Source organism: Furipterus horrens, unplaced genomic scaffold (genome assembly GCF_987537825.1).
Source record: "Furipterus horrens unplaced genomic scaffold, mFurHor1.1.pri manual_scaffold_12, whole genome shotgun sequence".
Taxonomy (NCBI): Eukaryota; Metazoa; Chordata; class Mammalia; order Chiroptera; family Furipteridae; genus Furipterus; species Furipterus horrens.
Window position 1 is genome coordinate 86245910 of NW_028327182.1, and position 19130 is coordinate 86265039.

At 34.2% G+C, this 19130-nt stretch overlaps 1 protein-coding gene across 1 annotated transcript in view; it reads right to left on the reverse strand.

The window, feature by feature from the left end:
- The window catches only part of SGCZ (sarcoglycan zeta), a 204177-nt gene that overhangs the window by 38409 nt on the left and 146638 nt on the right, over positions 1–19130 (reverse strand). The window contains exon 3 of the mRNA XM_090258154.1: positions 13496–13583. Within this exon, the coding sequence (XP_090114280.1) occupies positions 13496–13583 (88 nt within the window). The remainder of the gene's footprint in view (positions 1–13495; positions 13584–19130) is intronic.

Sequence of the window (19130 nt, forward strand, 5' to 3'; positions counted from 1 at the left end):
AGCAATTAGCAATGCATTGATAATAAATAAACACTTTAAATCAGAATAATTTTGAATATATCGTGCTTCTGTGCATAGCTTTTATCTGCAAATGAAAAAGTTAATATATGTAATTGAGCATATATTGCATTGTTGTCAATATTTATGTCTTAAGTTAGTATATGAGGCTATATGAAACTAAACTCATTATATCCTAACATGGCTTGTGTTGCTATTCTGTTTTGCATGTTCCTGGCATCACGTGTTCTCTAGGATAGGTCCACTCAGGATCCAGTCATAGAGAGGGGAGGTGACATTAAGTTTAATTGTATGACAGCCCCTGAGGCCTCCAGCATTGCCAGAGAGGACAATCTGCCTGAGGACTCTGGGCAAGTCCTATATTTCATTAGTTATCCTAAACACCAACTCGTTAACTAAAATATCAAAACTAAATGTGTCCTTAGGTATATCTCTGAGGAAATTTATGTCAACAATTTCAAAATCAAAGAAAGATCAGTCAGGGACAGAACCAGTGAGAACCAGCGGGAAAATGAGAGAAAATATGTAGGTAAAATAAAGATTCCATAAAAGGATTGAAGAGTTTCATAATTCTCTAATCTTTTTTTTAGTTCATCGCTCATTTCATGTTCTATACATTCTTCAAAAGGAAGCACACCAACATACCAACTACATAATTTCTTGTTCTCAGAGACTGTCCCATTGCCTTTTAAACCATCTGCATTTCTATAGGTCATAGCCAATAGCCAAAGGCATGTTTGATGGCAAGTAGAGAGGCTCTAACAATTTATCTACTGTCTTCTTTTCTATATATGTTAAATCAGTCAAACACATGAACTGGAAAATGTTCTTTAATAAAAATCTGCAAAGGAGCTAAAACAATATATTACCATGGGTCTTCTGGTATGATTTAGTACTGATTCAAAGCAAACAAGGCAAAGATCAAAATGAGTATGTCTGATTATCCCTCGTGTGTTTTCCTCAAGCATATCATGATGGATTTTTTTGTCTATATAACTCCAATGTTATATGTCTGTCAGTACTTTCCAGGTCTTGGAAAAGATGATTAGAAATTCTCATGAGAAAAATAAAACCAAGATTCAATACACTCAACTAAATTCAGTGTTCTGAAATTCCAGATTTAGGATCATCATGGGCGAAAAAACAAAACAAAGTTTGAAACAAGAAAGAAGCTGCTTTTATGAAATATAGATATCAATAAGCACTGTATTCATTTCACACTGTGTGTGTCATTAAAAACTCACGTGTGACGTGCGCTCTGTACTCGGGGAGAAGAGAAGCAGAATGAGGGAGACGTCGCAAGGGCCAGGATGGAGGGCCTGTCTGGAACTTGAATTTCTCATAGGGTCCTGCCTGAGATCAATGTCACCCCAGTTCCGCAAACTGCGCATGCGCACACTCACACGCAAACGCACACATGTACACACACAGAAAGTGTCTTATGCTTTCACATTGAAGGAGGAGATGTTCTTCCCCCAGCAAGTCAGGTAGCTACAGGAACTCTGAGGTTACATCTTCCTGTATCCCTACCTGAGGTTTCCAACCCATGTCTAGACGAATGCATAATAGTTCCTCAATAAAAGTCTGTTTTTTTAAACTGAAATGAATTCCACTTTTCATCATTTGTACTTTGTGCCTTATTTTTCACTCCCTTGTCTGTCTATACTACCCTTAGGATTACATGCTATTGGTCTTCATCATTCTTTTCTAAAAGTTATGAAAAACTTACACATATAAAGATTATATAGTGGTAGCAACCACTCAGAAAGTTATAATTACCAACATAGATGTAATCTTCAGTGTAACCTTTCCTTAATCATATGTCCCCTCTCACTTGGGTGAGCTCCATATTTCAATATCATCTTAAAATGAGTTTGTATCACTCCCATTTTATTACTTTGCTACTTATGTATATATCTTTGAAACATTTTTTAAGTCCGGCATATTTCGAGTTTTATATATATATATATATTCAAGCACACACACACACACACACACACACACACACACACTCTTGTATTTTTTAGTAACTAGGCTTTTTTCACACAGTATTAAATGTTAGATTCATCTGTTTCAATACAGGTAGCTGTGGTTTCCTTGTGTTCACTATTTTATTCTGTTATATGCATGTATCACAAGTCAATTGTCCATTTTCCACTGATAATCTTTTAGGTTGTTTCTGGCATATCAGAATAAGTAACAATGATGCTGTAAATGTTTTTGTGTAAGAATCTTTCTATGCTTGGGTAAACTTTTTCTAGGGTTTACACCTAGGTGTAAGATAGTAGAGAATATACACCAAATGTAGTAGATAATACGAAACTGCTCTCTAAACTGGTTGTATCAATTTACATTTCTACCAGAGAATCGGAGTTCCTGCAGCTCCTCCTCTTTGCAAACACTCAGTGTTATCAGACTTTGTCATTTTTTCTAACCTGAGTGTATAGGAGCTATGCCACTATAGTTTCAATTTACAATTTCCCAATTACTGTTAGAAAAAGTATGCCACTGCTTTTCAGTCTTACTGACAATATACTCCTCACAGCCACTCCATAGAGGCAAGTGGGGCTGATTCACTTTCTAGAAGTTGACCGCTTCTTATTGACTGAATCAATTAATTCGTGTGTAAACACGTGACAAACACTCTCCTGATTCTGGCTTTAAATTTTGAAAGGGGCACAGTCTTCTTTTCAGATCACAGGCACTGACCGTGGTATAAACTTGAGCCTTTTAAATCTAGCTCCCATGTGGAAAAACTGTCTGAGAAAGAGAAGGACGGAGAGACACTCCTGAATAATTACTCAACCAACTGGATGCAGTCAGAGACAAACTAATCTACGCCTGAACTTTCCAATTATATGAATCAATAAATGACTCACTCACCACACCCATGTTGAACAGTTCATAAATTTGGATTTGGATTTATTTTAGTTGCACTTTTACTCTTTCTTTTTGTTATGATTTTATGCATTTGTTCATTCTAATATATTTTATGTACATCTCTTCTAAATAATATGTAATACGACTTGTTTAGATGTGATAGTATAATTAACTAATGTATTCAACTAATAATGTAATCTCGTAAGTGCCAATTAATTATCAGTTCCCTGATACCACTATTTTCAAAAACATACAACTTTGACAATTAATTTATCATTTAAAGATCACACTGAAAGTCATCTTCACAGTACATGTATTTAGTTTTTTAATGTAAGAGAACTTACACAGAAGCCATTCTAGAGAACTGCATTCTTGACAACACTATTAGAAAGTCACAATCTCTCTACAGAGTAACTCAATATTTTTACTTATACTGCCTTTTGCTCTGTAATAATAATATTTCAGGTGTTCGTGTTAACACATATTTTACATTGAAATTGTTTCATATTTCCACTTAATAACTGTCAGCCTTATTGTCTTGTCTATGAACTTATGCAAGATAATATATTTAAATGGAATGATATCAATAATTACATTTTCAGTACAAATGGGGAAACACTAAACACTACAGTAAAGTTTTTATAATATTGTCCACAGTAGATTTCAATCATCAGTGGGAGAAGCGATCCTCGAAGAGACTAAGAGGACTGATGGACCAAATGGAAACCTTCTTTAGAGACTCAACTCAAATGAGATATTGCTTGTGTTAATACTTAGATATTAGTATTCAGTTTTGATTATAAGAGTACTGACTTTCAGAAGAATTTTAACTTTCATCATGTAAATCAATAAACTTTTTCTTTTGCAGTTTTTTTTTGTACAGTATACTCTGGGAGACCTTCTCCACACAAGATCAGATAGCTCTTCTAATATATATATATATATATATATATATATATACATATATATATATATATATTGCATTATTTGTTTAAAATTTCCAATAAAACTGTTACATTACTTCATGGTCAATTCATTGTTTTATGGTAAAATGATGTAGAGATTTAACTCTTGCTACTAAACTGTTAAAAATTAAGTCAATCTCATTTGTTTAGTAATTCCCCTTCTCGTCCTCATTGATTTGAAAGGATGTATTTATCATATTGAATTACTGTAGATACATGGTAACTTGCTTAGTTTTCTATCCTATTCCTTTTATTGCTTTTGGTTTTATAAAATCATAAATTGTATTAGTTATTGTGCCTATAATATTCTATGTTACACACATTAAAATTCTCTTGGCTTCTCATCATACTATTTTAGAAATAGTTTATCAAGTTGTAAAATACCATTAGGATTTTCCTTTGAATTACTTTACCTTTGTAAGTTAATATGGGGAAAAACTGATAACTTTAGTAAGATATATATTCTAGAGTTCAAATTTTTAAAGTGAATTTTCAATAAATAACAATGTAAAACAATACAATTAGTAGAAGGCATTATTCACTATTCATTTTTATGTTCATATAAAACATTCACATCTAGAATGGATTATTGCTACCGGAATTAATGAGCTGTTGGAATGTCAGAGACAGATATAAAATATTACTGTCCTATCAGGGCCAGATGTTACAGGTAATTTAATTGTGATTATTGTCCGGCTGCAGTCCTGTGTATGTCATGACATGTGGAAGCACCTGCCTACATTGAGAAATCAAGTGATACCACTTAATAACCTTAAGATGCTAGAATTAAATGTTACCTTGAGTGATCACCATCCAATAAAAACTATGGTATGTCTGGTGGTTTCCCTATTAAGGCAATAATACTGCTATTACTATTAATAATGGCAGCTAGCACATCTGTAATGCTTAATATGTGCTAAGAACATCATTTACATCAAAATAGTCCAACAAGGCAAGTATTATCATTATGCCCATTTTACAGCTCTGAAACTCAGACACAGAGAGGCTAGCTTACTTGCCCAGATCACACATTTGGTAAATGCTTGCATGAGAATCAACTCCTGTTTATTCTCCAGAGTTCCTGCCTTTCACTCAGAGGCTTTTCTGCTTCCCGGGGCACTTAGAACTGATGCTGAACTCCCAGAAGCAGCTGGGTCCCTGAGAGCCTCCTAGGAGGACAAACTGAGGCTCAATTTCAGGGCTTTAAAGGTCAGTTCCCCTCCCCAGTCTTATCTTTACACCTTCTTCATTCTACTTGTATTCCCCTCAGAATCCCTCTACTATATACTTTCTGCACCCAGCTGGTCATCTGCTTCCAGGAATCCCAAAGGAAGACATGTTAAATACACCTTTGTCTTCTAGACACACCCTCCTTATTGTACACATTCATCAACTTATTGGCAATTTACATCACAAAGCATATCTTTAATACCACTGTGCCACTCGGAGTTGAGACTTTTAAAGTGATTCTTCATAACAAAACACTGTCCAAAGTTTTTGTATTTACACTGAAAACAGTACAATATAGACCCAGCTAGTTTTTCAAGCTTAAAACTAGTTCCTCCACATGCAAACTGCTTGTCCTAACAAAGTAGATGATTATTCAATTGAATTAAGTAAATGTTGCTTTAATACATCTAGAAATATATTTACAAGGGGATGGAAAGACCAAGGACAAAAGAGACCCTTGGTCACACTGAAGTAAGTTTTAGTGTTCTCCCTGTCAGCAGGTAAGACAGCACTAGGGACTATGTAAGTATAAAAGTGGTGGCAGGTGCAGAGGAAATAGCTCTAGCTCTGCAGCCAGAGGGACGCAGAAATAGTGAGCTGGAAAAGAATGTATACTGACTAATCACGCCTTCCGTGGCTTTATGCCAAAGCTCACATTCTATTTAGTATGTGTTATATATCTTTGTGTTGCTTGAAATTTATCCATATGTGAAAGCTCAAGTATGCTGAATAATATTTCTTTACTTTGAATGTGTCCACTATACATAAATAATAAAGAAAAACATAAATTCAGGTCTATTGATGTTCTGACATGGAAAAGCTTTTATTATGTTACCATAAAAATTAAAAAATGACCAAGAGGAAAGAGGCATGATAAGAGAGAAAAAGGAACAAGGCCAGAAAACCCATTTAAGATCATAATCATTATTAAATCATTTTCAATATCACATGATGTTCTTGCTTTGAAACACTTATTAGAATCCTTTTCAGAACTGTTTATTCTTGTTATTTACAGCATAAACCTACTAACGCTTTCCTTAATTTGTTAAATTTTCTACACGTAAGAAAATTCTTGGTATATTTTGAAAAGGCACATTTGGTATTGATCATTTTCTGCACTCAGCCAGTGGCCTTCTGGCTTCCCCTGGAGATGAAATCAGCCTGGCAGCCTCCCTTCCTTTTATATTCTAAACACTCTCTCCTTGAAAATTCCTTACCCCTAAGAACCATAAACTTTACACAATGGAGTCTGTTTCATTTTCAACACTTTTACAGTGTTTACATTCATCTGGTCCCTTTGTTACCGATGTGATTTTGACAAATGAATACCAAAGCTAATTCCTATTTTCACTGAGCTTTAAGGTGGTTATCCAAAAGCAGAGGTGACCTATTTCATGCAGCATTCAATGGGCGGTTCCAAATGATCAGTTGATTGTGGGTGAGGAACCAGAAACAGGAGCTGCGTTCTGAAGGGAGGCTGATTAGCTTCATTATTATTTTTTTAAGCCTCTGTGTGATCTTGTTAACTTCACAGGAAACAAGCAGACTCTTTCAGAGTGGCCTTTGCATTTTATATTCCCAGCAGCGGCGTGCATGCGAGTTCCAGGCGCTCTCATCCATTCTAGCACATGGTGCTGCCAGTGTCTTTTATTTTAGTAATTGTGGTTTTTACTGTTTATGATTTCTCGGAGCTTTTAATGTGAAAACATGTATAATTGATGTCTTAGTGTATATCATTGAAGGCTTTATTCTCCAGATATAATACCGAAGGCTTTATTTCCCACAATGCTCTGGTGTAGCTTAGATTGTGGGTACATTTAATGATTCGGTGAGAAGTAAAAATTGAGTGAGAAATGAGGCTACAGGTGAAGAAAAATGGGGACTAAATCATGAGGACTCAGGAAGAGAGAGTATGGGGAAAGTAAGCTTATTTTTTAGAGCCACATACCCCTTAGTCCCCCCAAATAACGTGCATCATGACAGGTGTGTGAGCTATTTCCAGTAGTCTTTGCAGAATAATACAAAATGGAAAAAAACAATGTAAAATTAGAAATGAGAGATTTTTTTTCTAAATATTGTAACATGAGAGAAGTTGGGTTTTAAATATTATGAGACATTAACATATATTAATTTCTCAGAGGGGTTGAAGGAGAACAGAATATGAAACTGGCATTAATCTGACATGTTTGGGAACATTTAGAAAAGAAAGCAGGAAGCAATGACCTCAGCTGAAAGATTTCAAACAAGATATGTCAAATTGGGTCAATATGTGAGGGAAGGTATAGGATTCAATATTCTTGATTTTAGGGAAATATATGACAAAACATTTAAGTATAATATGTTGCAAGTAAGTTCAGAGCTGATTAAATACTTTTATCGAGTAATTCAGATGAAAGTACTGACAGTAATTTGAAGGTAGTCTTAAGAAATTTGGTAATGCTTTTAGGGAGTCTGTTCTCAGGAGTCCAGCAAATACCTGGAATCAAGAATTGCTCTTGTTCATCCCCCCCACCCCCCCACCTATACTCAATTTTCTATTCCCGCTATTCCCACTGTGCTTTATTTTTCTGATGTATGCATTATCTGACTTGGAATTTCTCCAAAACTACACACAAGAACAGACACATACTCCAAAGTGAAATTTGAGAAAGAAGCTAATGTAGGTAATAGAACCAGACTATCATACATAATGGTTCCCACAGTTTATCTCCCTTGTATGCAGTGACCAGGCCATTAGTACTGTTCTTCAGTAGTCTGGCCTCAGATGCAGCCTCATCCAGGGCTCCTAAAACCAAAGTAAATAATCTTCTGTGTGCATATGGAACTCTAAGTTGTATTTAGCTTTCTACCACCAGATGTTTTCAGATAATTAGTCCCATAACCTTACATTTGTGAACAGTATGCCCCATTAAGCAAATTTCCAAAGACAAGTTTTTTATTAAGGCCAACGAAAAATTGCATGTTCAATAAGTCAATTATATGTGAAACTCAAATGCACCTGCATTTCTGAGGTCCCTCAAATGGAACCTCATTAAAAACAAAGCTTGGTTCAGTGTAAAAACTATAGACTCATTAATTTCAAGTAAGTCATATAGCTATAGTGCTAACTAAATATCTAAAATATAAAGTAAAAAAACACTCATGTTATTTTTTACTTTATTTTACTTTTACACTCTGTAGTTTATTATTTTTATTTAATTACAAACCTCTCACCATTAAAATTTAAACACTGAGCTATTGCCATAGCATATTTTTAACAATTTTATGCAATCACAGAATTAACAAAATAGCTATTTGTCTCTTTAGTGCTTTCCTTAGTATTATAATGTTAGAAATAGATAACAGGCTCCTATATCATATTTATTGAAAAAACGATATTATCTCCTTTTATCACCATTCAAAGAGATGAAGTGGCGGAGGTAACGCTCAGATGGGAGAGTATGGCACCTTTATAATATATCTTAATAGAATCACCATTTTTCATTCCTAAATGCTCAAGACCAGATTTATTTCTTTGACAACTAAAGGCATCACTACCAAAGCCATATTTTGAAATAGATATTTTGCCTGGGAGAAAGGACATTCAAAGGTATTTTCCTATCAATCAAAGCACTCGTATCCCTGACAATTTTAGCAGATTAGCTACCTGTGGTCCTGAGATGTGGAGTCCAACACCTTGTAGGCATGGTCTCTGGGACCATACGCCAGTGTGCTATTATGTGGGACTGGCCTCGCAGAACCGCGCTCATTGATCCCCGGAGAGGGCACGGGGTCCCTGATAGAGGCAGGAAGACAGACGCCAGCAAGGGCTGGAAGTGACCCAGCCAAGCCACCTACTTCAGAATTTGGTGCAGGTGCTCCAGGGAGAAAAATCCTCAGTGCTCCTTGATCCTGTACTCCTGACTCTACACATACTTCAGAATTTAATTAAATATTTGAGAGAGAGCATTTGTTTTGTTTTCAAGATAATAACAAACAGTAACTAACACCAACAAGGTAGTGTAATGACTCAGGATGTTATGACGATGACATGAAATAAAACATCTGTCATAAAACTTTCCAAAACTTGTTCATTATTGTCTTTCCTTCAGACACTGTAACTCTCATTATACCTGCGTACACCAATGTAGGGTCCTAATTACTAAGAATTCTACCCTCCTGTTTTCCTAAATGGAATAATTAATATGAATTTAATTAACAGTAGTTTAATTAATATGAATAAATAAATTAACTGATGTTAACAATGAACCCTCAAAATCAACAATGCATTTATTTAATCATTTAACATACATGTGTAAAATTAAACCTAAGTGTTTTGTTGATCTACTCTCCAAGATTTACACAGGCTCTTTTGCATAAAATATTCATTCCTATTAAGTGGTCCCAGACCACTACAGTTTTCATTCTTCTAACTTAAAAAAATGAGTCCATGTCAAAAACCATAAATTTTTGGTACGTGAGAATAATCTTGTAACCTTCTATTTTTTTAAATGTTCTACACCATCTGTAGTCAATTAAGCAGTTCCCAGGTGTTCACAGTAGTAATTGCTTTAATGCAAGATTACATGTCACTTTAGGGGTCTTTAAATATTTATTATAATTCCTCATCTACATTTTCTCCATTTATTTAAGAACAAAACATGCTCATGTTCAGTATTTACAAAAATAAGATGATTGGGCTTGTTGAATTATTTTATGTATAAAATTTCATTATAAGAAATTTATTCAAGGTGGCTAACATGTTGAAGGGCAATCATTTTGATGAAATTAACATTCATATTTTTAAAAACTACTCATGGTAGTTTGTCTTTTCTATTACATAAAATATAATGTTATTGGAAAATAAAAGATAATTATCCCAATGATATTGTGGGACAGATCACCATAAATTTGGCAATTCAAATTACTATAGATTTAATTTTTAGTATTATTAGTTTTATGAAAAAAAAAATGTATGTCAAAACTACATAATTTTCATATGCACTGCCCTAAAGAAATGACTTTTAGTCTGTATATCACATTGTAGAAGTTTCTGAAGAGAAGTCTGTATATCACATTGTAGAAGTTTCTGAAGAGAATATGATAAACTTCACAAAAATGGTGTATAATTGACACTTTTCCCATATTATTTGATGAAAATATCCTGAAAAATATGATATGCTATCAACACAACATATAACACCTAAAATCACACATCATTTTTGTCACTTATATAAAAAGGAATGCCCTGCTAATACAGTCATTATCAATTAAAAAATAGAAAATTTAACCTGGATAATAATTCTGACATGTGTTTAAGAAAGTTCTTGCTTTTTCTTTAAGAAATCTGACCTCTTAGGACCTTGTACTTTCTTTAACAGCTTCTCAACAACCTCATTCCTCTCTTCCAGCTTTATTCTAAGAAGAATATTTTGTATGAAGAAAGCTTAAATTCATTAACTTCCTATGAAAAATTGGAGTGTTAGGTGTCATGGGGAGAAGGAGTATTGTGGTATTAACAGAAGTTTAACATAAAGCTTAGAATTTTATAAGTGCACAAAAAATCTATCAATTGATTTTCTAACCACCAAAAATCTAAAAATGTTTATATTTAATTTTGAGTGAGCTGTCCTATGTATAAAATATTTTTCTTTACATTTATTAATTTAGAAATAATCTGGTTTTATAGTCTCAGTTAGGATTAACATGGCAGGTCTGTTCAGGCCTTCAGTTACACATGTCCCTTTTAAATTTAATCAGCGGGAGGGTAGGCTTGTATGAAAAAATTAGAAAGACAGGATATACAAAGGGAATGGATATTTACTTTGCTGACTAGTAATATACAGAATTTTGGGGAAAAATGATACAGGTAGCTACTGATAAGGGATATTTTTTCCCTTATATAATGGGAATAAAATGTAGACAGATAATTTAGTCTGTCACACTTTTCTAGTGGAAATGGGTAGATATAGCGTAGAAATTAGAATAGTCTTATTTAGAAAATGAAGAATAAATACATTTATTTTCCATAAATATTAGTCCAGTTTTGGAAGCGCATTTTTAAATATTGCAAAATAGTATCATGTTCATGTTTTAATCGAGACTATTCCTCTAAACAAAAGCTGAAAGAAATTAAAAAGCAGCAAGAGAAGCTTAAGACAACTAACTACTTTATGTCAATACAACTAAAATTAAAGCTCTTAAAATACATTGCTTGAAATCATCCTATATTCTCTTCAACTTCTACCTAAAGAAATATTTATCCTGATATGATTAAAAAGTTTTCTACCTGCCAGACACACTTACTGTGAAGTGCAACAGCGTTGTAATCCAACGTATGTTCATCAACTATCACAGAGATGCATCGGAGAGAGAGTCATTGTAGGACTTCTAAGTAATAGCAATGTATTTCTCGGTAAAGTGATATAATCGTTATAATCACCATAATCAAAATAATAACATATTTGTAATATAATTGTCTACCACTTGAGATACTGAAATTGCCCTAATTCTTATAAAGATTATTCTAAATAAGTGTCCTTATTTCTGCTTTAGAGATGAAAAAACTGACTCTCCAAGAGATAAATTATTTTTTGGTGCCCCAGATGGTTTGACTCCAGATGTGAGCACTTTGTTTCTTCCATACACCCCCTTTTCTACATCTTTCTTTGTTCTCTGTATGTTTATTGAAAAATCCGAAGCAATGAAGAGATGGAGGTCACCAACTGTAGACCCCTGTGACTAGGACATTAAATGGTTTTTAGTTTAAGCATCAATGGATTGAGTAGATTTCCACTCACAGAAATAAGCTGCTACATCATTAGCTTAATGATTTACTTCCATTTAAAGTTAAGCATAACCTTTCCCCTCTGCCCACCCTTTCTTGCTGTGACTTCATTCTTCTTTTTCTCCCTCATTTGGCAAATATTGATACTCTATTAAAATCGGTCTAGAGCAGTGGTTGAATATATAATGATGATACTATTATTCTTTATATTTCCTTCTGGAGAGAATACAACAAAATGCAAATGATATTTGATTACACCCTATATAATTCAACAGCTGCTTTGCTCCACAAGCAATAGTCATGTAGCTATTGCATTACAGAGGACACTGGGATATGTTTTTTTTGTGTGTGTTTAATTTATACTGAGGTATTTCCACTAGGGACCTTTTCATTTTTTAATCAGGAACAGAATGTAGAAGAAACTTTTATCTATCTAAAATCTTCTCAACATTAAGAAAATTATTACATGAAAAATCTGCCTGTTCCTGTTGTTTGAACATAACAATAATGAAATGGACTGGTCATTTAAATTGAGTGCCTGGTGCTTCTGAGCAGTTCTGTATCTATAGAAATATTTCTTTTCTCTAATTTTGAACACATTTGCATATATTTCTATGTATCACAGAATATTTTCCAGTTATAGTAATAATAGGTACCTACTGACAAACTCTTACACTTTACAGATGTAAAGTAAAATTTAATTATTATAAATAAAATATAACTATCTTTTTGGAAATATATGCTAAAATATAGTTCCACTTTTGGGTTCATTAAAATGAATAGCGTATCAAAAAAGTATTTCATATACTTACAAAGGAAGTAGACAGAATCAAACTCATGTTTATAAATCTCACACTTAAATGTTATTTTTGTGTTGTTTAATTAGAAATATTGGAAACATACATCTGCATTAAAATGATGATAAGCTTATTAATAAAAGGGTAACTCAGTCCTCAAAATTTTGACTTACAATTTGTAATATACTTTCATACACACACATACACAAACACAAAATACCAATAATTGGTAGGCAATTTTCCCACAGAAAATGTATTCACTTTTGGAATTTTAGCAATTATACACAAAATAAAACCTTTATATTACCTTAAATAATTAGAGTTGACTTTTAATTTGCCTTTCTTCTTATAAAAATTAAGTCAAATGACTTCTTACAAAAATTGAGTCAAATAATCTAGCCATTAATATGAATCTCTAAATTAAAATTTTACAATATGATAAAACACTAATATTCTATTATTAACTTATAATGATAAATTCTAAAGCCTATAAGCCTTAAATTTTAGATAATTCAACATTAAATTTATAAGTAATATTATAGTCAACTATTATGTCATTTCTGATTTATATAAGCTGATATTAATATTTATTAGTAAATTATTTGCCTAACATAAAGAATACATAGACAGCATAATTCAGTCCCATAATAACACATCGAGAACAGAAATAACTACCAAACAGAGGAAACCTGAACTAACCTCATGACAAATCAAATCATATGTGAGGTAATTGGTCTGTATAGGATGTCTAGTTATATATTAGATAAATGATATACATTTGCAATTCCCAATTTAAATGGAGTAAGATGGTACGAGCAATTTTATCCCAAAACACTCACCTACTGTCAGCTGTCCAGTTAACTGCCCCATGTGATTTCTTGCATTCACTGTTACATTCCTGTCAGACTGTAAGACCAGTGGACTATCCTGGGAAACATGTATAAAATAAAGAAATCAAATAAAAATAGGAATATAGTCAAAACTTAATATATAAAATTATATTCAATATTTTTGGGTATTATCAAAATTGCATTTCTCTGTCTTATACTGGTTGACTAATATAAAGAATATGAGTGCTTTATAATGACTACAGGAACAGGAATGTTTCTACGTTGGTAAATGGGCATTAACTACTGGATGTAAGCATTTCCAACTTTACTGATTACTGAACATCGCAGGTGTAATAGCCTCTCCCCTTTTCTCCTCCCAATGGCACAAATGCCTGCTTTTAGAGATGTAGTAGCCCTTATCCAACTGAGAACATCCTTTTCGAAGATGAACTTGCAACTTAGAGATCTCAGCTTACATGTTAACTCCTCAAAATTGCTTCTCCTGGGAACTAAAACTATAGGTTCGTTCAACTCCCATACTCCCAGTATCCATTTATTTTGTTCAAAACACTTATCATAAGACAAACTTACTTTGCTCATTTCTGTGTTCACTTTTTCATTTCAATTTGTTTCTGTTTCAAGAAAAACTTTCCACGGGACAGGGACCATGGCAGTCACGTGTACACAATTACATCCCCACTAGTTAGCATACTGCTGAAGGGAAGCATTTATGGAGTGCCTACTGAATGGACAGGTCAATCCTCATGACATACTAATAAAATGCTGCCTTATCTACCCCATGTAAAAGTTCTTTATAAATCATAGAATCATTTAACTAAAAGGATATATAGAATATAAGACTTTTGGGAATTCTTCTTCAGCATTTATAACCTTCGTTGATGTATCACTGCCTAAGGAACTGATACATTAGGCTTTTTCCCCCACTTGTTTCCGACAAGTAACTTACAACTGGCTACATTATCATTTTTATGATAAAAAACATAAGCAGCCTGATTATTTACGAACTGTCTATTCACTCATTCATTCAACAAATATTTACTGAACCTCACTGGGTATGATATAGTCCTAGAAGCTTGAAACACTTTGGTGTTCAAAGTGGAACAATACCTACCTTTATTTCAATATTCTAAAAATATCTCCCAATACTATCCTCACCATCAAGACGGTATATCACTTCTGTGTCAATATAAATATACAAGTGCTTTCATATATATGCCATATAAAAATTCTTTTGAGCTTAGCATCTGGAATTTGTGATTTTGATATACATAGACAGATCTATAGGCTTGTTTCTAAAGCTCTTTGTGCCCCTTCTGGTAGCTACAAAGCACTGGGCAGACATATACACACAAGCACACACACATTTTTCTCTTAAAAGTGTGCTTTGCTAATATACCTAAACTTAGACTTGAGTTTTAAAAATAATTTTTTCACATTTTAAGGATTATATTTATTCTGGAAATGAGGCATAATTATACAAATACCACTAGAGTAAAACTTCATTCCCTGCCTGTCTCTCATCACAACTCACTTCTTTTTGCGACACATCCAGTTACGCCTGCAGTTTTAAAAAATCTAATTGCTTTTCCATGGACATGTCTTTGCTTTGGGTATTCATCTTTGAAGCTATCTGAAGTATTTTAAATATATTTCATCATTCATTTTGAGTAATATGTTCAAATTCTGTTTACAATATGTCAATAAAATATATGATAAAAATGATAGCAACTCTTTCAATCGTGTAAAAAAGGATAATCTTAAACTATTTATAAATCTGATAACAAAGACATTTTTAGGTAAAAATCAGTACCAAGAAAGTACCTCTGACCCAAAAAGATGGACATTTAAGAATGTTTTATATCTTCATTCTTGTGTTCATTTCTCAAAAGGTCTTTATATAAGAAAATCACTTCTACTAATAAATCATAGGTTTCTACTCTGTTCTTTGTATTCTCTCTTCATGTTCCTTTATATTATATTTCTGTGTCACAAAACTTGGAAAGCTAGTCTAGCTTCAGATAGTAAAACAAATATAACAGTACTCCCTTCCACTTATTTTTGCTGAGAACATAACGGGGAGAAAATTATTTGGTGGTATTATCTCTAGGAGTAGGAATAAAACATATGTTTTTGTAAAGGTGAGTAGGTGACATCTTATTATGGACAATGTAGTAGTATAAATATGCTTTTTTTTTTTCCCTTGGAGGAAGAAAAGCTTCATGTCTAGATTCAAATATCTTCCTCCAAGCCAGGAAATCCTCCGCCAGCAGGACTTTCGTATCTTCTGGAGTGGACATGTATCTTGGCTGTGACTCCAGGAAATATATCTGCCTTTTTATGATACTCTTATGACAAAGCAGGTAGGAGACCCAGGGAGAGAGGCAATGGTACTATTAAATGGGTCTGGAAAACCTGCTTACATTTCCTTCACACATGCATTCGTTCACTGAGGATCTGGCTGTAATTTTGTTAATGGTCATGGAAAAGTAATGCAAAATGTTCTCATTGCAATGCCTTTGGGTTAGGCTGTGCAACTGACTAAGAAGGAAAAATGATTCTTTGTATTTCTGTTGGGTCTGCCTTGGTTTATCACACTGACTGAGCACCTATGGTGTGTCTAACTCTTTGCCAGTCAGCGGGTGTAGAACACAAACGAGACAAACTTTCTTCTCTTACCGGCGTTCATACACTAGTAAGCCAGACACACAGTCACCCAGATAAACAACAAACACAACAAACCAGAGAATGTCACGGTAACAAGCTGCTGTGATAGACACTTCTCTAAAAAACCGTAAGTTATATTGATGGGAAAATGTGTATATATGTGTATAAGGTGGTGTGTGTATACCACACTTCAGGTTCCTAGATTCATTCTCTTGATATTAACTATTAAATTATAGTAGGAATAGTTGTCGAAGCAGCAGCTAACATTTGCTGGCACTTAATCAGTGCCAGATCCTGTTCTAAATACTTTACATGTATGAGCTCATTTATTTATGATGCTTTTTGTAAAATTACCTGTGATTAAAATCAAGAAAGAAAGTGGCTGCAAGGCTGACAGTGGGCCCTGACTGATCCCAAATGAGTGCCAAATGCTGGCTGCTTGGCTTAGCCAGTCACACATCTCTCTGTACAATGATTTATTCATCTGTAAACAGGGTAATAATATATACTTTGTGTGGGTATTTTAAGTGAAATAATGAGATTATATATAATGTCCAGATGAGTGCCTAGCCTTTGCTAAGGGCACTGTTAATGTTTCCTTTTATTAATTATTCCCCAATGTATTTCCAGTACCCTGCTAATGATAGTACTGGCTCCTATCCTTACCGTTTTACAGTGAATACACATCAGCAAGGAAAGTATAAATCAGTTACTGTAAATTGTACAGCTAATAAATAACAGAGGATGTACTCAAACCCAGAAATCTGGGTCTAGAATCTCCCCTGTCAAACATTATGACACTGTCTCTCTGGCTGGTGATTAATTTCTAGGCTAACATGGCAAATCAAAATCTGAACATAAATAAAAAATATGGGAACAAAACACAATTTAAAATTGCTTGAAACATTCCAACCTCTAAGAAATATCTGATACACACACTGCCTGACCGAGTAAGATAGGACCTCCAGATCATCACCACCCAGGGGCTCATTTTGCTTCCTTGGCTTCCAGAGGAAGGAGTTGCTCCTGAAGTGCCCAGGGCACACGTGTTTCAGGACAGAGCCCGTCTGAGAGCTTCCTTAATTGCCAACCTGAACGAGACCATAAACTAATGATCCATATTGTTTAGTGGAGACGGTATATATCATTTCTGAAATGAATGCAATTTTACCTGAGTTTTACCAGGTATGCTCCCTCATTCTCACTGTCAGTAATTACACCATGTTGCAATAAACCTACATTATCTCTAAATTTTCTGTCTTCCTTTTCCTCAATATCGAATCAGCTGTGTCAGAAATGTTTCTTAAATACACCTTTTCCTGTGTTTCTTGTGACCACTATCCTATAATAGATTGGTAACTCACATCAAAATAACCACTTCTTCCTTAAATTGATATTCTTTATATCAACTTATATTTGTTAATTAAAAAAGTACTGCCATGCTTACATTACAGCAAAACAAAATATGTATTGATTCTTCATTCCAGCATGAAAAAAAGTCACATTCTTATCATCTAAGGCACTTTATAATGTCATGCCATTCGGCCTTCGTAGCTCCATTTCATACCCCTTCACCGTGCAAGAGCTACCTACACTTGCGTGCTTCTGAAAATATGCCACTTCCGTGTATTCTCTTCTTCTGTTCCCTGTGCCCGAAATCAATATCCACTTCTCCATCAGCAGGCAAAACTGGAGGTATATTTAAAGTCTCAGCTCACAGTACGTCCTCTGTGAAGCTCTCCTGCTTCTCCCAAGTTAAAATTCACCTCCCACGCTCCTGTGCCTCACTCAGTTGGGGTTGATGACAAGACCTGTCACAGAATTTTTTTGCCTGTTTTTTTTTGTTTATACCGTTTATTAGACTGGACTGTCCCAAAATCAGTGTGTTGTCATTTTCTTTTACACATACATACTTTTGAAAGTATAATTGGTACCATGCTTGGTACCGAGTTCATGTTCAATAGATGTCTGTTGAGTAAATGAACTGAACCTTACGCATGTATAACAATACACTCAGGCTACATGTGTTCACCTGGATTTATGTTCAGATCACATAGAATTTACCAGGCTCTTGTGACTTTTTTCCCCAGAGTAAGGTTAAAAAAAAAAGTTTTAAGTGGAACAAATTATATCACATTATGATTTGATTTATATTCAAGGCAGATACTTTATTCCTTTCCTGAACGTCTGACCCACTTAAGAAGTTGCAAAACAGGTAATTTTTAAAATCCTTTGGTTAATAAAACGATTACTTGAAATTTTGTTTCCTGCAGAATGAAAATTATTTAATTGTTGAAATACATACTTTAAAAGGCATCAGAGTACTGACCACAAAGGGGAATACATCTAGGGCTGTGAAATGGACCCTGCCACATTCTCAGCATCCACATTTTAACTGGAAGGTGAAGTGGCGCAGGGGAAAGAAACTTGTCCATCAGTCGCCTTTTCTCTACTTCTACTCTGAACAATTTTTTGAGAATTTCCTCACTTTGTTCTATTTTTTGTTATAAATTAACTTTTCATGGAAGTTACTGCTAAGAACAGATTCTGAGAATGTTCTGACTTCTGACTGCCCTGTGGCTCTTCCCTGGCCCTTTCAAGCTCTGTAGTAAACGCAGTCGTGCAGGCATACTCTGCCTGAGGCCCTCCTTATCCTGATTACTGTCCGTGACTGCTCTCCAGAGCAATGCAGGTGGCAAGGCTGCGCGTGTGGCATTCTATTTACAAGGAATCTGTGGCAATCTGGTACTTCCTGGAGGAATCATAATACTCCAACTCAACCTTGAACCATGGGTAGGCTTAGGAAATTATTGCTTCTTGAATTAATATTTTAAAAGGGAAAAGTACTATCTTTACCTAAAGTAATAAAGATCCAGATCAATAAAAGTCCACTATTGTTTTAGTCAGATACATAAAATTCCCAGAATTGTTTCTTGTTCTTTCAGATGACATTGGCAGC